The sequence below is a fragment of the Colossoma macropomum genome, unplaced genomic scaffold (assembly GCF_904425465.1).
Source record: "Colossoma macropomum unplaced genomic scaffold, Colossoma_macropomum, whole genome shotgun sequence".
NCBI classification, from domain to species: domain Eukaryota; kingdom Metazoa; phylum Chordata; class Actinopteri; order Characiformes; family Serrasalmidae; genus Colossoma; species Colossoma macropomum.
This window is the reverse complement of record NW_023494796.1, coordinates 12,499,818-12,519,738: the sequence shown is the minus strand read 5'-3', so window position 1 is coordinate 12,519,738 and position 19,921 is coordinate 12,499,818. Positions and strand designations below refer to the sequence as shown.

The 19,921-nt window shown below is 35.9% G+C and overlaps 1 protein-coding gene and 1 non-coding gene across 2 annotated transcripts; both read left to right on the top strand.

Annotated features, from left to right (window-relative positions):
• The first annotated feature begins 5,710 nt into the window (after positions 1-5,710).
• mnd1 (meiotic nuclear divisions 1 homolog (S. cerevisiae)) lies at positions 5,711-19,314 on the top strand. The gene is made up of 8 exons (XM_036583814.1): positions 5,711-5,813; positions 7,047-7,112; positions 7,388-7,445; positions 8,468-8,616; positions 9,076-9,150; positions 9,502-9,616; positions 17,278-17,322; positions 18,459-19,314. Exons 1-8 carry the CDS (start codon positions 5,811-5,813, stop codon positions 18,563-18,565), a joined length of 618 nt encoding a protein of 205 aa, XP_036439707.1. The 5' UTR covers positions 5,711-5,810; the 3' UTR covers positions 18,566-19,314.
• trnav-aac lies at positions 6,292-6,364 on the top strand. Its single transcript has one exon. It is a non-coding gene; the product is annotated as a tRNA-Val (tRNA).
• Positions 19,315-19,921: the final 607 nt, after the last annotated feature.

Here is a 19,921-nt window from a genome sequence, read left to right as displayed (position 1 = left end):
ATCATAAGACAGATTTCTGGAACCAGGGGTTGTGATGTCTACAAAACATATATAGCCATTAATATCCAAAATCACCATTTTGTTCTGCCTAATTCAGTGGTTTTGTGTACATATAAGACACTCCTTATATTAATATGTAATATATTACATTAAATACATCTTATATGTAATATGTAAAATAAAAATATGATGTTATATGATATACAATGGCAAAATAATGATAAATCTAAAAAAATACATTTTCTTGGATATTTTGCAATACAAAAAAAACACCTCTCTTGCATGAACATAAAAATGTGTTTTAGGCCAAAACGTTAACCTCAAAACTATCATAAAACAATGTTGCAGACACCAGGCAGCATACTCATAATCATTTTGTGTAACAGCTCACTGTGTGTTTTTGGAGGCGTTAAACTCTTCAGACCTCTAGTTCCTGTCCAATACCACTGTAAACAGTTCTGGCTTGATAAGTTTCTCCAGAACAGAGCATTTCACTTGAAACCACTCTGAATGACTTTGTTCACATGTGAACAATTTAGTTTTGTGGAAATTTTGCAAAATGGTGGATTTTCCCCTTCAGCAGCCTCTCTGAAAGTCCGCAAACTCCCTAGGCCGACGTTTAAAAACTAGAGTCAACCACGATCAACTGATGATCACCTTCTGCCAGCTCATTGTCACTTCTCGTTTCCTGTGAAAAGTCACATTTTAACTCACCACAAAATCTACAGCTGATGACCAAAGGCCATACTGAATGCGCATGCATGAAAGAGTAATAATCTCCTTTGCAGGAGGTGGCAGTAGTTTGTATTTAATTATGGCAATGAAAGAAAAAAGAAAGACTCATAGAGAAGCTGTCCACCACACACTGTCCAACATAATCATTGAACTCAATGTTTTTTGGTTTACTTTATACTTATTTGTTGAAATTACTAATACAAATTTAGTAACAGTTATTATATTACATTATTATCTTTGATAATCCTTAGTTTCTAGACTAAACATAGTTAAGTTCAGTACATTTGGATAAGCCATACACTCTTAGAAATAAAGGTATGAAACTGTCACTGGGGTGGTACCCTCAAGGGTACATCTCAGTACCTTTAGGCAGGGAACATGACTGTACCATAATCCATTAAAATGATATTTTCTAAGTTGTACTGATTCCACAGATCCCATCTCGTCTCCAGGCTTTTTATTTTATTATTCTGTTTTAAAATATTAGTTTATGATAAGGTACAAATACATACTTTTCACCTGATACATACAAAATACATACTTTTCACCTTTTCAAACTTATTTAAGCTACACAATTGGACCTTAAAACTACTGTTGTACCTTTGAGGGTACATTTATGTTGTTTGTACCTTAATGAACAAATAATGTACCTGCACAGAACCTTTATTTCTAACAGTGTACAGACCGAAGCGTCATGTGTCCAAAAAGCTTCTCAAAAAACTCTTATTTTATATATATATATATATATAAATATAACTCTCGTTGAATGTTTTTGTCTCATAGCATACTTTTATGCTATATGTTTAGTTTGGATATATTTGACATGTTTTTGTTATTTTCACCATGATGATGTTTCGTGTTCAGGTTTATTCAGCCTTTCACCATGAGCTCTGAATGGCAAATATGCATTAAGCTATTAGTCCTCAGAAATAGGGGGCTTCCAGTCTCGTCTAAGCTATATATTCATTATTGCATGAATGGTCCATTTAATATTATTTATATATGAGTTTTCATAACTGATGCCAATTCATTACACAAGAAAAAAATACTGGATTCAAGTTAACCTAACTATATAAAGAGCAAGCAGAACTTGTAGAAGTAGAGTATTGTGGAAACCATTTATAAAGACCGGGCTGCGTGAGTAAACCTTACTTGCTACAGAAGCGTGGATCACTGAAAATATAAAGTTATTTAAGCTCGAACCTGTTAAGTAACTTCACCTATGCATGATTTCTTTTAAAGTAAAGTCAACTTATTTAAGTTTACAGTGCAGCAGATTGCTGCAAGCTAAGTTGAAACATTTACTCAACGTTGGTTTGTTGAAGTAACAATGAGAAGAGAGAAATATCTCTTTTAACATTAGCTATCTTGGTTAGGCTAGGCACACTGTTCATGTCTGTCATGCCCTGTAGTAGCAAAATAAAATGAGAGTGGTAAGACACTATGCTGACTAGTATATCACCTTTTATCTACCCTACCCTGGTACCTGTTAATAACTGACTTAAATGATAGCATGCTAGTCTAAAAGCTAAGACAAATCTATAGTAACGTGCAACAATTTTTTACCCATTGAACATGGATGTTTCTACATGTAAGATGTTTCCACTGTTAGCATGGCGCTAGCAGAATACTGTGAATCCCACTATGGCGCTAATGGAAATTAGCATTATTGCAGTGGTGTGACTTAATCTAGCCTTACTTTGGTATGGATCCATAACAATTCCTAAACAGAGTGCCCAGTTAGCAAAATTTATTTGGCCACATGGTAAACATCCTTGGTTTTGTTCTGGCCCAGTTCTGGCTGGGTCCTCAACCCACACCCATATACTGTAAAACAAGAAGAACCATGTAGTGTGAAATGAGAAGACCTAGCTAATGGATGTGACCCAGATCTGGCCCGCATATCGTAAGTGAGTAAAAATAATAGCAAGGATCTGAATACGTTATTGTTACCACCTCTTTCATTCATGGACTTTTTCCTAACTGGAATTCACTGTAAGTGCCTTTTTTTGTAAATTAGAATTTGCAAGTCATTCAAGGTCCACATGCAGTGTATAAATGCATATTCCACTCAGCCACTGGCAGATTTGACTTATTTAACTGACAGATTTCACTTACCACTGGCATATTTCACTGAATTACTGGCATATTTAACTCCGTTACTGTCATATTTCACTCAGCTACTGGCAGATTTCACTTGTTTTTTTAGCATTTTTACTCAGCCTGAGGCTTATTCCACTGCAAGTAGCTTTTTAGCCAACACTGCTAGCCTAGCAAGTTAGCGAATGACACTGATACTGCAATGTACTGTATTAGACACCACAAAAATCTATATGTTTACACTGAAGTGGCAGTCAACCTAAAAATCTAAAATCTTTAAGACAAACAAACAAATGCTAATCACCTGTTACCTCAGCTAATCTTACTAGCCTATTCACAGCCTACTTCACCTCTGCTTATACCTTTTAGCTAGAAAACAGCAAGTTTGTGAAGAGCTAGCTAGCTGATACCAAATGTGATAAATCCACTAAATGATGTTGAAAGTTTTATTCCATTAAATCTACAAGAGTAGCTGTGTATAATGATTGTAGGTTTATTGGCAGTGCTGTGCGTCTTAGGAGCTATTTGAATAGAGCTACGTCCAAACAGTTAAAGGAAGCTCCCTTTTCTATGCTTTCCTTGATTTTGCTCTGATCTTTGATTTTGTAATCATGTAGATCAGCACGCTGAGTCCATGAGCTTCAGATCAGACAAGCAGGTAGGAAAGGAAGATTCATTCAGCTATTCTGAATCAGCCTACACTAACTCTGCCACAATGGTGTATTGCCCCATAAGACACTGCACCATAACATCACATTCCCAAATCCTATTGTTCTTACATCTGCAGCAGTGCAATCACCCCTGAAGACGATTTTATTGCTCAAATGTTGCTCTTTGATGGGTCAAAAGACTTAATGGTGATTCTCCTAAAATCCCTTAGCATTAGATATGAGACAAATAAGAGTTCAGTAAGGTAAAAAAAAGAGCATTTCTATCTTCAAACCCGAGCAGAGTGTGTAACTTTATTATCATCCGTGAGATTACTGGGCTCCATATTCAGGTGAAATAACTGAGCAGCAGTGAGACTTTAGTCAAAATCTTCTTTACCTTTCCAAATTGATCTCAGTTGTCTATGAGAAACTACAGAAATATTAAAATGAAATTTCACAGAATTTTTGAAACTGTCTGCCTTATTCAGTGGTTGAGATGTAAACAGTCACTCAGAGTGGTTTGGTGTGAAATGGTTCATTGTAGTGACTCAGATTTCTTTACAGTGGTGATGATAGGAACGTGGGGTCACCATGTCTACAACACAAATATAGCCATTTACTATCCAAACAACCAATGACTCTACACCTTCTGCGGTTTTATATGTAATGTTAACGATGGTAAAATAGTGGAAAATCGGAAAAATTCAGTTTTCTTTCGGAGGAGGGGGGTATTTTGTTTCACAACATCCTGCATGTACCCCTCCTACATGAATGGATTTGAAAAAAATACTTTTTAGGACAAAATTATTGTAAAACAATGTCTCAGACATCACATTGTATATTCTCAACTATGTCATGTAAAAGCTTTCTGTGAAGGAGCTTTTGTAGGTGGACGTCTGGTTCCTATCACCACCACTGTGAAACAATTCTGACTCTTTAAGTTTCTCTAGAACTGAGCATTTCACACCAAACCACTCCAATCAATCAAGACAAATGACTTTGTCTTATGTCTGAACTACAAACCCAAATACAAAAAAAGCTGGGACAGCATGTCCCAACAGAAAGCAGTGATTCGTAAATTCACTCTGTTCTGTATTTAAAAGAAAGCAGTACAAAACAGTACAGACAAGATATTTAATGCTTTATCTTATCTTTTACAATAATTCCTCATTCTGAAGTTGATGTCTGCAGCACATTCCAAAAAAAATGGATAGTAGCAATTTAAAGACCAGGAACATTGATAAATGTTAGAAAACATTTGAAAAGAGATGATGCAATCATGTTTGGATATAAAGGAGCATCCAGGAAAGGGCTAGTCCTTTATGAGCAGTGATGGGTCAAGGCTGGGAATTCACAGCCCTACAACATTGCTGGCAAAACTGTAATTCACTATTTCACTGATAGGGATTTTCAGATGTAGCTAAAGTTTGTAGTTTCTGACTGAGGTGTTTATGAAGATGTACAGAAACATGATATTTTAATGCCATGATGAGAATTAAACAGTAAACCGTCCATATAAGTAAATGCACTACTAAGTTATTGGGTTCAATCAGTAAAGTCAGTGAGACAGTGCAGCTCTGTCGCCCAATACGGCCAAACTTTGTTACTACGCGGGTAATGACACGGCTTCTCCAGCAGAGGGCGCTGCGAGACCACGGATGCGTCACACATAAACATTGACCCTTTAATACCGTAATGTGAAATGTTAAAGTCTTTAAAGGTTCAAACGTTCTCTGAGCACAGAGTGATTTTTTCTAATCAGTCAAACCATATGGATAAAAGTGAGTTTTATATTTAAAATGAGGCCTTTTTTCACATGGGACTACTGATTTTTAACAAGACAGCAGAAAATCCAAACTTGATATGTAAATAAAAGTGAAATGCAAATAAAACCATGACCATTACATTTAATCAAGCACATTCAAATAAGTACTGTTAGATGTTATTCCAAGATATAACTATACAAAATGTACATCACTTCAGACCAACGAGAACAAGCTCTGTGGGATGGTCATTAGTATGTTCTCAGTGAAACTTTGGTTAAAGCTAATAACTTGCTAATAAGCTCTGAGATGAGAGTTCAACATGAAAAAAACAGTATTTTAAACAACAAAATCTGTTGATTAATCTCATAGACTAATATTAATAAAGAGAAAAAGTAATTCTGAGAAAAACATGTTCCCGCGCATGCGCTTTGGTGTCGTGCCAGCTGAGGTGGCGGGAAACACAGAGCAGCAGCGGCGGCGGCGGCGGCCTTTACTCAGTCTAACAGAGAACAGGAGCTTCAGTTCAGTTTCACTAAAAGGAGCTAAAGTTAATTTGAGAATGGTAGGACCTTCTGCCGAGCTCATCGTCATTTACTGTCTTGCAGTGATAAGAACATTTGTTTGTGCTAAAGAGGGGATATCCGGAGTAAAATGGCTTTAAAAGGCGTTTAGATTTAGTTGGTAATGTAACGTTAACGTTAACCACTGTGAGGTTGCCTTTAGCTTTAGAGACTTTTAGAAACAGCGAGCTGAATTTATTTTACATTTGCAGACAGATTGCGCTTTACGCTAATTGGCGAAACTAAAGATTAACTTTATTAAACTTTTTTTGCCTCAGGTTTGTGTAAAATAACCCGTACAGTGTTTGTTGTGGCTCTCTCGCTTGTTCGCTAAAAAGACAGATTAGCCGGTTAAAGACCTGCGGTGTTCGCTGTGACTTCTGCTTCTAAAAAGAACCGAAGTGGCGATAAAAGATGTGTTCATACGTGAATGTAAGTGCATGTTGAAAGTGCCAGTTTCCCGACTTGATAACTACCGCAGTTCCCGTAGTGTAGTGGTTATCACGTTCGCCTAACACGCGAAAGGTCCTCGGTTCGAAACCGGGCGGGAACAGGTCTTTTAACCTCAATGAAATGTTAAATTATTAGTTTTGTCTTAAATGTGACCTGTAGTTATCTAAAGCCAGTAAAGTGTATAAATGTTGCGTAAATAAAATAGTTAAGTTTATAAGATCTTGAGGAGAAAAAGCCCACTCATTTGTGGGTGGGTGTGTCTAGAGCACAAGCCCCACCCCACTCTCCGCCCACTTTCCTTTGATAAACTAATAGCTTTAGTTACATAGAATGCATGAAAGTGCTTCACAATATGTTTAAATAAATCAGAAAGACTGTGCATAAAACAGTGAACAATAAACAAGAGTATAAAAATAAAATGTTGAATAAATAAGCATGGACGGCTATACAGTATTGCGTTTGCTTACAATATTTGTAATGTACATTTTGTGGTTTTTAAATACTGTATTGAAATCCTTACACCCTCAGGAAGTACTACTTCTAGATGAATAATAAACAAACAAACAAATAAAGAACTGGAGCAGAAGTACATAACTTGAAGCAAAAACTGTTTAGTACTGCAGTGGAACAACTTAATCCATCCACTACAATGGAACTGAGGGACAGTAGATGACACATTATTATTGTTATTATAGATTATTGCTATAGTGCTCTTTTGTAAGAAGAGCATGTCTCACAGTGTCATCATAAGACATTTTTATTTGCTGTTTCTCACCTAACAGTCGAAAAAGAAAGGACTAAGTTTGGAAGAGAAAAGAAGTCGAATGATGGAGATATTTTTTGAAACTGTAAGTACATTTCAATTTCATGCTTAACATAAACTGTACTTTAAATGTACTGCGGAACAGGTATTTAAACAGTCGCAGTAAGAATACCATTATTTCCATAAATGCTTTTTGATGATGTATTGAACATGTTGTGTATTGGATGATGTATTGAGCACTTTGGTTGAGCCACCTGCGGTTTTGAACATTAAAGTAAAAATTAGAAAACTATTTAATTGACTCACTGTGAGAAGTTTAGCCTGGCTGACTGATTAAAGCTATATTGTTTTTTCTTCCAGAAAGATGTGTTTCAGCTGAAGGACATTGAAAAAATTGCCCCCAAATCCAAAGGAATCAGTAAGTAGTAACACCTAAAAATTCATGAGCATAAATTAAACCTGATATAGTACCTGAATAATACCCAGATAAGAATTTAGGGATAAACAGATTTAATATGCTGGCAAAACAATAGTACTACTCTATTTTTGATAGGAACACTGCCAGAGTGGCTGTATTTAGGCTTTTAACAAAAACAATACAGCTATTACTACAACCACTCAATAATAATAATAATAATGATAATAATAATAATAGTAATAAATATTTTCTTAAGTATTTTACTTTTGATAAACATGTTAAACATTACAGTTCAAAGGAAATACCATCACAGTTTCAACCTGTAGAAGAAAAAGATCGGCAAACATGTCTAGACATAGACATTTTACTTATGTTTATGTACAGATTTTCTCTCATAAACATAAATGTAGCACAGCATTTTCCGAGTCCTGAATGACTTACAGATATCAGTAAATACCAGCAGGGGGCGCTCAGCCCTTTATGGTAACCAGGCTTTCACAGGGTGTTGTCATATCTTAATGTGGCTTTTAAGGAGGCACTGTTTTACTCCCTATAGCAGTTTCATTAACATAACTTTGAAATACTGTGCCACATATATGTGAATGAATGCTTTACGTTGGGACTGTGTAGGTCATGTAGTCTTCACTCTTCACTGTCAACAAGCAACATGTCAGTAATAAGTAGGGTGTTAGTTCTGCTGAAAGTAGTGTAGTATCCACTAAGCATAGTTTTAACAATACAAAATGCACCATAACGCATGGTACGTACAGAGTCTACAAGAAAAATAATCACCATGACCAAATAATTTTGCTTTGTTTGGACATACTTTAAAGTTATTTCATATTTCATATTTCAGTGTAAGATCATATCTGATCTGATCAATTAAAACAGTTTTGGGTTTAAACATTTAAATCATAGAGTGTCCCGCATTGGTTTTTCTTTGCTGTTTTCAACAACTACATCATAAAATTACATCTGATTGATATCAGTAACCATCGCTTGTCCTTTTCTCCCCTCTTTAGCCCCCATGTCAGTGAAGGAGGTGCTGCAGAGTCTGGTTGATGATAACATGGTAGATTCGGAGAGAGTGGGCACCTCTAACTATTACTGGGCTTTTCCCAGCAAAGCCCTGCATGCCCGTAAGCACAGACTGGAGGACCTAGAGAAACAGGTGAGCCAAAGATGCTAATGCTAACACTCATTCCACAGTGCCTGAAAGCCAACAAAGACAATTTCTTACCAATATGGAACTCGGTACTATTTTAAGTATTCATGCTATTAAATCAGTCATACCTGGGTAAATGTACACTTGGTAATGCAGAGTGCACTCATCTGGTATCATGTGCCATATGTTTAATATATACATGTACAGTGCTCTGCAAAAGTTTTAAGTCCCTGAGAAAATTACTTTTAAGAAGCACTTAATCTGGTTTTGTTCTTCTCAGAAAAAGATCTAATATTATGTTTTTTTTCATAAAAATATATTATTACAATACAAATAATTGCGTTATTTGTATTATAATTATTATAATACAAATAACATTAATACAACAAGTAGTGGTTTTATGTCTGTCCATGTGCTCGTTTAACCATTTCCAAACTTCTCCTTTTTTCCCCACATCTGCTTTAGCATGAAGAAGGGAAACAGCGGAGAGTGGCTCTTCAGCAAGCAGTTGAGAAAGCCAAAAAAGGACGCCAGGATACAGTAAGTATTTACGTGTTTATTTTCAGAGCATTTAGCAATATAATGTACTTAGAAAAGTAGAGCCCTGATGTAAAGCACTAGCCTCAAGCTAATAAGTTAGACCTACTAACGCACTAACATGAGCTATTACTCTAGCCATTGCTATTACTCTATAGCAATTGAATATGATACAATATGGTGAATGTGACTTTTTCAAAAAGGTTTCTGAATCAGTATCACTTTGCTGTTTCTGGAGCAACACTTCCTTTTAACCAATAACTGCCATCTGTAACCATCAATGTGTGCTTGCTACTCCTCCCTGAAGCATAGTCTGTTTCAGCATTTCAAGTAATAAAATTAATGTGATTGCAGGAGGAGCGAGCTGCTCTTCAGAAAGAGCTCCAGTCTCTCAGAGAGCAGAGAGAGAAGCTGCGGGCAGAGCAGGAGAAGTACAAAGAATGTGATCCTGAGGTGGTGCAGGAGATGCGTGAGTACACAACACCCACCTAGGTGTCCCTTACCTCTTGTCTTATTGGACAGACTTGACTTAGGCATAAATGCCCTATATGCTGAGTTTTTTTGTCCTACATTTATGGCATTTGGCAGACGCTCTTCTCCAGAGCAACTTACAATTTTTACATTTTACACAGGTAGGCGAAGGTAGGGTTAGGAGTCTTGCCCAAGGACTCTTATTGGTATAGTGTAGGATGCTTACCTAGGTGGGGATTGAGCCCAAGTCTACAGTATAGAAGGCAGAGGTGTTACCCACTACACTATACCAACCGCCAAAAGTCCACTTGGTTTGGCTTAAACAGGCTGATGTACGTGAATGAGCTCTGTTCTGATTGGTTTGCCATGAATTAGCATGGCTGCCTGGGTTGAAGTACTCCTTACAATGAATAGGTAGGGCAAAACTGCTGTAAGCAGATTAGGTGGAAATATATAAATATGTTGATTTTTGTGACATCACAAAAAACAGTGAAGTCAGAACAGGCTGCTGCAACTTAGTTGCCACATATGAACTGTGGAATTAACAATATGTTTTGAAACTTTAGCATAATTTACATATGACATTTTTTTAAAAAAAAGGAGAGTCAAATTCAGTTTTCCTTGATACCTTCCTTTCAGTTATCAAGCTAACTAAGGATTTGTGCCTTGTGAAATGTCCCCCAGTTTCAGCACATGGCTGATTTTTGTATATATATATACACACACCTAAAGCCAAACACAGATCAACTCTTACAAGAAGCAGAAAAAGGCAAAGCAAAATCAGTTAGATGGGGATTTCATCACCTTTCCAAGTTAATCTGTAAAGTTGTAAGCACATCCAACTGTCTCTCGCCTAACAAGTCTTTTATTGCATTGCCATATTCAAACAACAATAGCTTTCATAGGACTTAAGCTTCGTATTCGCTCTCTCGAATCCCTGATAACAATAATAATCACTTCTAAAAGCCAATTTAGTGGGTTACATTTAACAGAGTTAATACCCAAGCTGAAAAGTCTTGTTTATTTGCAGTTGTTTGTTCTGAGTCTCATGCTTGGTTTGTGTTTGTGTATGCATAAGTTCAGGACTAAGGGTCTTAGGTTGTGTTGTTTATGTTTTCCTCAAAGGACTGGTCATGAAGAGCAGCCTTTAGGAGTTAGCAAACATGAATATAACAGCTGTAGGCTCTTAGCAACGTTGTAAGCCTGAGTTCTCAAACTTCAGTCCTGCGATCCTTCAGCGCTGCACAGTTGAAGTGATAGTTTGGCCTAAAGTCTAATTCACAATTTACCCCCTTACCCTAACTGTAAGAGTATTTAGTGTCTGTAGTTTTTGCTTACATAGCTATCAAACATAGAAACCTTATACCCCACCAATTTATACATTTATAAATAGTGAATCAGTTTGATGCTGATAATTTTTAAACATTGTTGGTATATTTTGACAATATTGTGGAGCCAGCTGATCATTTTGGTCACTAATGTCATGAGGGGAAATTTTCATATTGTCCCATCCCTCATCAGCTCCAACTCACTTGACTTGTCTCATCAGATGACTGAATCCCTTTAACCAGTTCAGAGAAACCCAAAGAATGCATACAGATGATGTCAGATCAGGTGTTTTGGTCCCACCCTGGTTGAATCAACATGAGTAATTTTTCTGCAGTGCTTTCATTCAACTCATAAAAACATTACGTCACCCAGTATGGAATGAACTGTGAGTATTGACGTGTATATTGCTATTCAGAAATTTGGAATCGATATATAAAATGATTCTTTCATTCAGAATGAAGTTCTTGTTACTTAAGTAATTAGATAATTGGATAATTAAGTTGTAAAGGTTTAATACAACTATATTAAAAACTATGTAAAATACATTTATAATGTATGAATGGTGCTTTGTATATATATATATATATATATATATATATATATATTCACAATGTCATCAGGCAGTGTATTCATAACCATTTCAAGCAATAATTTTCTGTGAGGGAGCTTTTAGAGGTGGACTTATGGTTCCTATAATCACCACAGAACATTTCCGACTCAGTAAGTTTCTCTATAACTTACTGACTTAAAGTTTTGAGACTTTAAGTCAGCTGAAAACAATTATCCAATTATCCAGCAAAAAATCCAATTATCTAATTACTTAAGTAAGAAGAACTTCATTCTGAATGCTAATTTTATTAGAACTTCATGGAGTTTGAGAACAGTTCTTAAAAACAGTTCTTACAAGGGAATTCTACTAAATTTTCAAATTTCTGCATGTTTAAATGGTTCATTTAAGTCGGTAAGTTATAGAGAAACTTACTGAGTCGGAAATGTTCACAGTGGTGATGATAGGAACCGTATGTCCACCTCTAAAAGCTCCCTCACAGAAAATTATTGCTTGAAATGGTTATGAATACACTGCCTGATGCCTAAGACAAGGCTTTTGGCTTAAAACATTATTTAAATTTAAACCATTCATGGAGGAGAGATACATGTATGGCATTGTGAGGCCTCTGTATCTTTACAATAAACCACTTGACATCAAACCACTGAATGACTTTCTGTCATTTGGTCATGGTGTAATTCCCCTTTAAAGTTAAAAAGCTCGCATTTCCATCAGTGGAGCTGGGAGGTTCCCTCAGCATGGTGTAATGTGGAGACATGTTGACTATGATGTATCTTTATGATAATCTGATCATGCATGTTTTCCACAAGGGCTAAAACATCATGAACACTTATCACATCTCTTTTTGTCAGGACTCGCTTTACATTTATACCCTCATGACACCCGCATGATCCTCAAGAGCAGAACAATAAAACCAGTAGACTTTTCGAAAGCACTTTCTGTTACAGGAATTGAAACCTTGAGTTGTCAGTGCTTCAGGTAATCTGGAATAAAAGGTGGCCAAGAGTCCAGATGTATCCAGACAGTGAGTGAGTGAACTTGAAGGTCCCCCATTGCTAACATTGGATTATTAACTGTAGAAGTTCATTCATGTTGATTTATTACACTCAAGGTTAATTTATCTAGATTATTACGTTTGGAAATTTATTCACATGAATATATTAAATGTAGAATTTAATTTATATTGATTTATCATGTTTAAAGTTTATTCACAATGATTTTATTAAATGTAGACGTTCAGTCATTTTGATTTATTGTATTTTAATTTATATTCCTTTATTTAGAATCCACTTAGAAGTTCATTCATATTAACATTCATATCAACCCCTGTACTTGGGCAACAATGTTATCTATGGGGGCCTTTTAGCCCTCTGCTTCTGATTTTTCTGACGCTGCGTATGTGTTTGAGGCGTTAAATTTAGCTACAGTTGTTTCTCTCCATGCCGAGTGCTGATTTGATTCTCTTTGGTGCTGTAAGTCCACTGTGGAGGATGATGTTTCTCTCCATCTTGTGGAGCTCTGGCTCTGCTTATACTGGACCAGAGAGATGTTCTTTTCTCCAGACCAACCTACACACACTTATTGTTTTGTAATCTAACTCAACTGGCCTTCACTATTTGTGAATTTTATATATTTTTCTCTAAACCTAGAAAAAACATCCATTTGTTTAAAAAAAAGAAATGAATTGATTATATTTATTTTCTTTATTCTAGAACTATTATAATTTCAGTATGTATGTATTTATGTATCAGCACCCACTCCTGTGTCTGCCAGTGCCTTAAGTTATCTTTAGATGTTTACAGTATAGCTGCGACTAACACTTATTTCTATAGTTGATTTATATATCAACTATTACGTGAATCTGCAGTCTCTCTTGCCATCAACGTCATTTAGCCTTTTTAGCCAACGTCATTTTCTATCTGTGCTACATACAATTTATTTTAGGGAGAAGAAAAACAATGGAAGCCATATCGCCCCTGCACTTCCTGCAGGGATATTTTTCAACAATTCAAAGTTCAGCCTTAGACGTTTAGCATTTTCTGCTTTTCACAATCCAAATAATCCTAAACACATTTAGTTATGTTAAAGTCTGGACTCTGGGGTGGTCAGTCCATTGTTCTGAGAACAGCAGCAGCTGCTTTGTTTAATTTGTCTGTTTTCTTTTCTCAGTAAGAACTTCTTGACAGCTACGCATTCTTTCAGACCCATAGTGCTGAGTTGTCTTCTCACAGTGGAAGGATGGACAGAAACACCTGTGGATTTTTTCAGATTTGAATCAAGAGTGGAGATTTTTCTCCTCTATCTCAAAGATAAAAGCTTGAAGTGCTGTTTATCTGAAGGGGACAGTTTTAATGGCCTACCAGGTTTTGCAGAGTCCAATTTTCTAGCTTTTAATCATTTTTTTTTAACTCTTTATGTTGGAAACTTTCCCTTTCCGTATGCAAGTAGATTATTTTATATATATGTCTCCTGAAAAATGACAATAACAGTGATGATCTTGTACATGCATGTTTTTGCATGCTCTGCTGCTTTCGATGGTGAATTCACGTTAGTGTGACCGGTGTGAATTTGTCTGTGTGATGGGATGACGACAGTAACATCTCCACGCTTCCTCCTCTTTTTTTTCTTTTCTTTTTTTTTTTTTAAACATCTTCCTTCTGTCCTTGCAGCTGTTCCTTCCCTCTAAGGAGCTCCCTGCAGCTGTGGAGTTGACATTTCAGAATAATCATCTCCAGTATGAATTTCAGAGCCAAGCATTAATTGTGTGTGCTGAAATACATTGAATAATCTTTTAATTGTGCTTTCCCCCTGGAGAATGGTTATTTTGTCTACTCTTTCAGCAGAACCCGGAGTTGGCTTGCGCATTGTTTTAATTACTCCACCTCCCTGTGGGGCAATGTTCTGGAATATTCTTTCTAGCAGCTGTCTGAGTCTTTGAACCAACCTCCAAGAGTGTGATTCAGAGGGAACCCAGGATAGACATAATATCTAGATTTATTCACTTTAGGGTTCACGCTCCAGTCCAGTTTTTTTCTACCTCCTTTTCTTCACTGTTAAAAAAGGTATGATTTAACTTAAAATGGTACGGCTCTACAGTACAACTACCCTCGTAAAGGACTGAATGGTTTAATTTTTTAATGGTTTTAATGGTTTAGTTTTATTATTTAGGTCATGAACACCTTAAAAATCATTAAAGCCCCAGGAAACATAAATCTGTTCTCTTTCTAAGTAGGGTAATCTTGCTCTTGTGGGTGCATAATGTACAAACTATGTACTGTGAACAACTTTCCAGTGTGCATTAAATGGCTGATATTTTGCCAATATTCTCCTTTCTCAATGTGAAATGAGCAGTTAGTGCGTATGCAAGCAGGATCCTTACCACTTACAAGGCTGATGTGGGTTGTCCTGCCCACACACCTTATCAAAACTGTGTTCCCCCTACAGTCTCTCTGTGTTGAAGATGTATAAACTTACTGAACGAAAGCTTATCACCAAATGCAAGCTACCCTAGCAAGCGTAACTGAGCCAGCAAGAACATCTTTCGTTTTCATTTTGCTGGGTGCAGATATATATATATATATATATATATATATATATATATATATATATATATATATATATATATGTATGTATGTATGTAGTACTGAAGTTTATTTGTAGTCCTGATAAAACGAAGAAAAGTCATTATTAATGGTCTAGTGTCTAAATATTAGGATCTAGGGTCTACAGGACCCTGAACAGAACACGAGGGTTAAGTGAATTTTCTTTCTTTTACTTAGTCTCTGTAAATGTATTTCCCTGCTGTATCTCTATATAGCATGGAATGGCCATAAACTGCTTAAGAGGTCAATTGGAGCCCTCATCTAGAATTTTTGTCTATGGATTAACACCATTGCTTCATGTTTTTTACTGGCTGCCAAAAACAACGCCCGCTTGCCTCTGGCTTGTTTTATGGATCTGTGCTGCAGCTTGTCTCAACTCGCCTCCATTCACCACAGCATGTGGTGAAGCTATGTAGTTATGCACTGGAATATAACTCATGTTAACATAGCTACTAAAACAAACAAAACAAGTGTGATAGTCACCCATGAAAATGAGAGGACAGGCTGAAATAGATCAGTTCAGTTTAGTCAGAGTTTTAATGTCGGCAGGTACATTAGCTGCTCTATTAAACTGCTAATCCACAATTAAGAGATTTTAGAGATGGTAAATTATTAATGTTATTAAACTACAAAATACAGTATGATAAAATATACCACAAATTATATAATATTTATAATACGCACTACAGTTCTTGAATAGCAGGTTATGTTTGCCAAACAACATATCAAGTTCATTTTATGTGTGCATGGCTCATCTAACCCATCCATCAGGTTTTAGAACCAGAACTATCCATTTTGTAATATTTAAAGGCATTTAATATTTTAAAATTATTTTAAAGTTGGGACTTAATTGTGTATACCCAACCAGAAAACAGGTCTATTATGAATATTCCATCTGTAAAGCTCCTCTATTTTATTTCTAAACACTGCCTTGCATTACATAGAAGCTGTTAATTGGTGGTTAACACTCAGAAGTTGCTGTTATCACAAGTGCTAACAAAAGCATGACGTAATTTTATATTACTTCGTAATTCGTAACTCGTTGAAACAAGTGGAGATATTGTGTGGAAATTCCAAACTTCTATGGATTATTGTTATTGTGTGTATAGTCTTGTTTTGTGGAAAGAAGAAGAAAAAACTAAGATGATTGTTATTTTTCAACATTCCTTGACATTAAACAGAAATAAGTCAAGCGCTGACTCAAACCTGTTCATACAAAATAGAAATCAAATGTAAATGTGATTAGTGACATAACTAACTCTGTATTAGGACCTGACTGATATGAAAATGCTAAAAAAAAAGTCTGCCGGCTGGTTAAGGTTTATAGAGTTAACCCTGTAGTAAGATTTAATATGTGATTATATTATTACTTTAAAACTGCAAGAAAACAACAGGAATATCTGTAGACTGTTAACAGTGTGTAGTAGGGGTTAATATTTGGTTATAATATTATTTTAAAGGGTAAAAGATAACAGCTGTAATATCTGTAGACTGGTAAGGGTTAAAATCTCAGCTCAGGACAGTCCATCCAGGCGGCCGTGCCAGGATCCCTGTGGCAGTGCGCGAGGTGCTGAGTTTCACTGAGATGGCACATTAATCTGCCGTTTTTCCAGCGTGGGCTTGTTCCAGAGCTGTAATGGATGACCGGAGTGGTGCTATCAGTTTGACAGCCCGGGCATGAGCCTGTCCCTGCTGACCATCTGAATAGAAGCTTCTACAGATGCTGTGAACTGTGGGGGATTTACTGTTATGATGTACATCCACCCTCAGAGATTTGGGTTATTCAATTGCCAGCCAAATGTAGGCTTTGTAGGAATTTGTGAGGTTGCAGCTAGAAGATACGAACATTTCATCACTGTCAGATCAAAACCTCAACACCTCCCTTTGTTTCTTTCCCTTATTTGAAAGCGCAAACTGTTCTTTCATCGTGTGAACACTTTGTGATGAATGAACTAAAAATTACTTGGAATAAATTCTCATTAAATTAACTTACAGTAAAAGTTAACATATTGTCCTTCTACTTTAAAATTGCCATTTTGGAGAAGGTTTTCCCAGGACAGTTATGGTGTTTAACAGGCTAGGGGGTGATGGACAGGAAATCTAATCTGCCACACAGTTTGAAATGCTTTGCTAAAATAAGTGCTGATGTATTTTGTGTAGGTAAGGAGAACGTTACTGCTAAAGAAGCTGTATCCAGATGGACTGGTAAGTCCTGCTTTAATTGCAGAAATGTAATCCATTTCCATGCTTTCAGTTTGACTTAGAATCAAATGCTTCATGCACCACTGATCCAGGACTTGTCTCCACATGCTGAAATACAAATCAAGCGTTGATAATAAAGTACTAATACTGAATTTTAAGTTCAAGATGAATTATGATGAATTATGAAGTATTACCTGTTATGAGGGCACTCATAACAATCAACCTGTTGTCATACTTTTATTTATTTATTTTTTTTATCAGAAATTGAATTTAAATAGAAATTGAAGTAAAGTGGTCAAAAATGATTTTGAATATAAAAAATTCAGTTGTCACTAGTCAGATCTTATGTCTTAATTTATTTTAAGGAGAATTTGTAGTAGATGCATATTAGTAATAGTAGATCCTTAATAATTCATAGTGGTTACTGAACAAGTTATAGTAGATACTAAAGAATTCATAGCAGATGCTGAATAATTAATAGTAGAAACTGAATGTCTTAGTAGCCGCTGAGTAGTCCATAGCAAATACTGAACATTTTATAGTATATACTAAATAGGTCATTGTAGTTACTGAATATTTGATAGTATTTATGGAGTAATTCATAGTAGAGACTGAATAATTTATAGCAGATACTGAATATTTATTCATATAAGAAATATTATATTATTTATATATATTATATTGTATCAATAGCATTTACTGAGTAATTCATAGTAGATACTGATAGCAGGCACTGAATATTCAATAGTATTTACTATTCATTGGTGCTGAAGTCTTAAGAATAATGAAAAATCAGCTGTGGGATAGATGCAGGAAAAAAAAATTATTTAGCATGAGGTTGTACATACTGCCTCTCGCTCATTAGCCTGATCAGAGAACTATCAATTTGATTGATTAATTTATGTAATGGATCATGTTTCATTTGTTATTTATGTGTAGCCAGCTTTGTAGTAACAGTTTGACTGAAATCATTAAATCATTATGGAAAACTGTGTTTCACTCGAGTTGAGTAGTAAAGCATCTGTGCAGGAGCTTGGCTAACTCTTCACAGATGACATTTCTTCAGCAGTGATAAATCTGGCTAAAGCATGTTTCAGATAATGTGTGAGTTTACTTTTCAGATGTGTCTGTTTTTGCAGATAATGTGTTTGCCATCAAATCCTGGGCCAAGAGGAAGTTTGGCTTTGACAACAGTCAGCTGGATAAAGCCTTTGGAATTCCAGAGGACTTTGACTACATGGATTGACCAAGTGTCCACACAAACGCACACTACATGCCCTAGAAAATCATTTCTCTCTGGTTTACAGATTGATTATTTATAGCAGACATATGTCAGATTTCATTGAGGTTGGCTTTTGTTTGGTTTATGTTTGTGACTCCACAGATTAAAGCACAACCACTAAAGAGATAGTTTGGCCGCAAATCAAATTTAGGCCATTTTCCCCATTACCTCAAATGTGGTTGATCAGCCAACTCATATTTGGTGTCTTGCTGCAATGTTACATCCCACCAAACTGCGTCAAACTCAAACAGATTTGGTCATCTCTGAAACTGTATATGGATAAAATAGACAAAACTTTTCCATCAAATTCAAATCATAATAAAATAACTTCTCTTCTACTTACAAAGACAAACGTGATGTGGATTGAAAGCTTAGAATCTGCACTCTGCATACAATTTCTCTTCTCGTTTCAGTGAACTGCGAGTCAGAAATAATTCAACAGAATGTAAGAAGAGGCACTTCAGCTTAAAGCGTAAAGGCCATGAGAGACCTAGGAGGGTTAAAGCCAAACAACAAACAGTTTCCCCTCTTAGTTGATGAGCCAATACTTGATTATGTAAATTCTGACACTGTATAACATGCATACATCTATAAACATGGACTAAAGTTTTTTAGCATAGGTGGTAGCCATCTTGAAGCCATGATAACAATGTGTCATAAACCATTTAAGCAAGTCATTTAGAGATTTACTTTGTTGAAAACTGGATTTCCTTTGTTTTATAAGAGTTGGATATAGTATGTAAACACTGTTAAAGTTTCAAAATGTGCCCATTCAGTCGTGCAGTTAGCACCATGCTAATTGTAGTAGCTTCCAATTTAAGCTTATATTATCTACTTTAGCCTTGTGACTTCAGTGTTAAAACTAAAGAAACAAACATGCTTTGGCTGATCCACTTCATTTGAGCTATTTAATTTACTAAACCATTGCTTTAGAAGGGAATTTCATCAAATTGTCTGCAAAATTCAGTGGCTGAGATTTAGAGTGGTTTGATGTGAAGTGGTTCATTGTAGAGACTCAGGTGTCTTTACAGTGGTGATGATGTAGACACTTTATTTATTATCCAAAACCATCAGTAAACCTGCATGTGTCTTCTGAGTTTTTATGTGTAATGTTGATGACAAAGTCTTACCTTTAAAACTATTGTCTACACAATGGTCCAGGTATCAGGCAGTGTATTCATAACCATTTTATGTAATAACTTTTTGTGAGGGGGTTTTTACAGGGTGGCTTGGTAGATAACAGTTCTGACTCGGTAGGTTTTTCTAGAATGGAGCATTTCACACCAAACTACTCTGAAAGACTTTGTTTACATCTCAGTC